This window comes from Diaphorina citri, unplaced genomic scaffold (assembly GCF_000475195.1).
Source record: "Diaphorina citri unplaced genomic scaffold, Diaci psyllid genome assembly version 1.1 scaffold2679, whole genome shotgun sequence".
NCBI lineage: Eukaryota > Metazoa > Arthropoda > Insecta > Hemiptera > Psyllidae > Diaphorina > Diaphorina citri.
The window spans coordinates 1-2,560 of record NW_007380096.1 but is presented as its reverse complement, the minus strand read 5'-3'; the positions used below and the strand labels follow the sequence as shown (position 1 = coordinate 2,560).

General features: G+C 35.6%; 1 protein-coding gene across 1 annotated transcript; it reads left to right on the top strand.

The window, feature by feature from the left end:
• Positions 1-1,709: 1,709 nt before the first annotated feature.
• LOC103519342 (ribosome biogenesis protein NOP53) lies at positions 1,710-2,487 on the top strand. Its single transcript, XM_008484430.3, has 2 exons — positions 1,710-1,958; positions 2,301-2,487. The coding sequence occupies exons 1-2, from the start codon at positions 1,846-1,848 to the stop codon at positions 2,482-2,484; spliced, it is 297 nt and encodes a 98-aa protein (XP_008482652.2). The 5' UTR covers positions 1,710-1,845; the 3' UTR covers positions 2,485-2,487.
• The last annotated feature ends 73 nt before the right edge of the window (positions 2,488-2,560 follow it).

Genomic DNA, 2,560 nt, shown 5'->3' with positions numbered 1-2,560 from the left:
CTCGAGCCTACTCCAACTCTATCCTAGATAATACCAAAGATGTCCAAAACGTAACCCCACCATTGAATTGGTTCCATCGCAACCCTAACAACCGTAAAAAAGGATTGGGGAGGACATGGGCCGCCGTTAAAAAATTTAAATAAAATATAAATAAAACAACGAAACTTAAGCGAACAAAATTTAGATAAATTTACTTTCATATTATTATTTGCACGTTTGATCTCTATTTTTCATTTTTACTTAGTCTAACATGCGCAACGCCTTTTTTTTTAGTTTATAAAGCTTAAAGGGCGGTTGGAAAGTGCCGAGTACCTACGACGACACCATCCAATGGTGGTAAGTACAAAGGTGACGGTTCTTGTAGAGTCTTACCGATAGAGTCGGGACAAGTATTGGTGCCGGAAACCAAACTACTGACACACGTGACCTGTTGATCTCACGGGAGATAGTTTGATAACTTTTTTTTTTAGCTTCTGTCAAAGTGAGCCATCCCATCCATTCATACAGTGTAACATGTATCTATGGAATGGATCCATCCATGGATGCATAATAAAAAAGTTTTAAAATCTACAGGGCCATAAAAGACACTAAAGAGACCTGTTCAAAGGAAGCATTGTTTTACTAAATTCATTCACCTAAACTTATTATAGAGACATCTTATTCCCATCCTTAACGCGTACTTTAACTTGCGTGTTCATCCATTAAACGAGTTTCTCCTCCTTGAACCTCTATTATCTATAAATTTAAACTGTAAATCCTTTTTAATTTATTTAGGTTTTGGTTCTTTTAACTACTACCAAAAACAAACACTGAACACTGTTAGTGTTATCCTACGCACGAACCTTATTAGGTGCGCTCAGGTTATCCATAGATAGAGTCCATGGATGGATTGATGAATACATGATTTTTATTTTATAGATGAGTTATTATTTATCTACTACATCCATGGATTTGATGGTCTGCATAAAATCCGTGATCGTAATAGTATGGATGCTTTATTTGGTTTCTACCAATCATCCATCCATCCATGGATTAACCTTAATAATTGAATGGATGGTATTACATGCTAGGCATAAATGGATAAAACTAAGAACGTAACGTGTAGGGGGTTAAATGCCATTAAGAACGCGAAGGCCTAGTGTTATGTTACTGTAAAGGTAGCGAGTAGTCAGAGTAGCTGTCCAAGTCGTCCTGTTCACTCTTATTGCCATGATTGATTAAAGTTCAAGCCAAAGCTAGAAAAATGTACTTCAGAGGTATCTTTGGGTCTATAAAGTACTTTAGTATCTACTCGACTTTACTAAGTATAAAACTTAGTCCATCGGACTGTATGGGGTAGGGTTTTTTTTTTTTTTTTTTTTTTTTTTTTAAGCGAGAGGTGCAAAGTGCGAAATAAAACAAACCCCACACCACACCCTTGAAAAACAAGTTTGGACCCATAAACCGTTTGCAATATTTCCTCATTAATTTAGTAGGTAATAGAAAGTAAAAAATAAAGTTGGGTGAATTTGAATAGCTCATCCCTCAAAAGGGAATTTAGTTAAGAATAAAAAGGAATTCAGCTAGACGTACCTACTTTTACAGTATTTGTACGGTTATTCGTTCAATGCGTGCGGTATTTCAAAATCTCTGTACGGTATTCCTATTGCAAGGAATTTTGACAACGCTGGTAGGGTTCACAACACATTCAACGCGCGAAATTTTGAATTTTCAAGTTCTTTTCAAAACGTGTCCAAAACATTGGACATTTTTCATGGAAATTTGAACTGATTTTTCTTTAAATTTTACCTTTTTCTCTGTCATTATTATTAATCTTAGTGATAATACCTTCTAGTTCTATTCAACATGACGGCCAGAAAGCGAGTATCGAAGAAATTGAAGAAATCATGGAGGAAAAACTGTGATACAACAGATGTAGACCAGTTCCTTGACAACAAGAGACTTGAAGAAAGACTGGGGTAAGAAGGATTTTTACTAGCTATTATTTGTTCTAATTTAGGGAAGGAGGTGCACATTTGGTTCAAATTCAGACGAGCAACTTGTTTCTAGTAATAAACTTTGTGCAAGCTATGTCGTAAAAGACTTTCCTGTGACTGGGAATATGACATTCAAAGTCACACCACTTTAAAAATAAATCTAGGTATTAAAAAATTTCCTGAGACTTTCTGTTTGTGAACACACTAATATTGCCTCTTTTGCATGCCAACTAGTGTAACATAATTACTAGAGGACACTTGGCTTTGGAGATATTGTATGCCAGCTTTTAAACCAAATCACAAACTTTCTTTTTGTCATTTCAGGAAAGCATTTTCAGAAAGACCCAATGAAGCCTTATTCACCATTGATGTCAAACCAGACACAGACCATAAACCAAGTGTTATGCTATCTTCTGCTGAAAGGAAAAAGAAAGCACTGAAACCTGCTAAATGCTTCAAATCATTAGAAATTACAACTGGTGCTTGTGATCCCATTGTCAAAAGGTAATGTATTACAGATGGTTGTGTGGTAGGGGTGTTAAGCCAACAGTTATTACCTACTGAATGTTCTTTGAGGTTTTTTT

Bases quoted from the DNA above. Each gene is read 5' to 3' on its own strand.
- LOC103519342 (XM_008484430.3), top strand. From the start codon at position 1,846: ATGACGGCCAGAAAGCGAGTATCGAAGAAATTGAAGAAATCATGGAGG. The intron at 1,959-2,300 runs GTAAGAAGGATT...TTGTCATTTCAG, and splicing joins AGACTTGAAGAAAGACTGGG to GAAAGCATTTTCAGAAAGAC.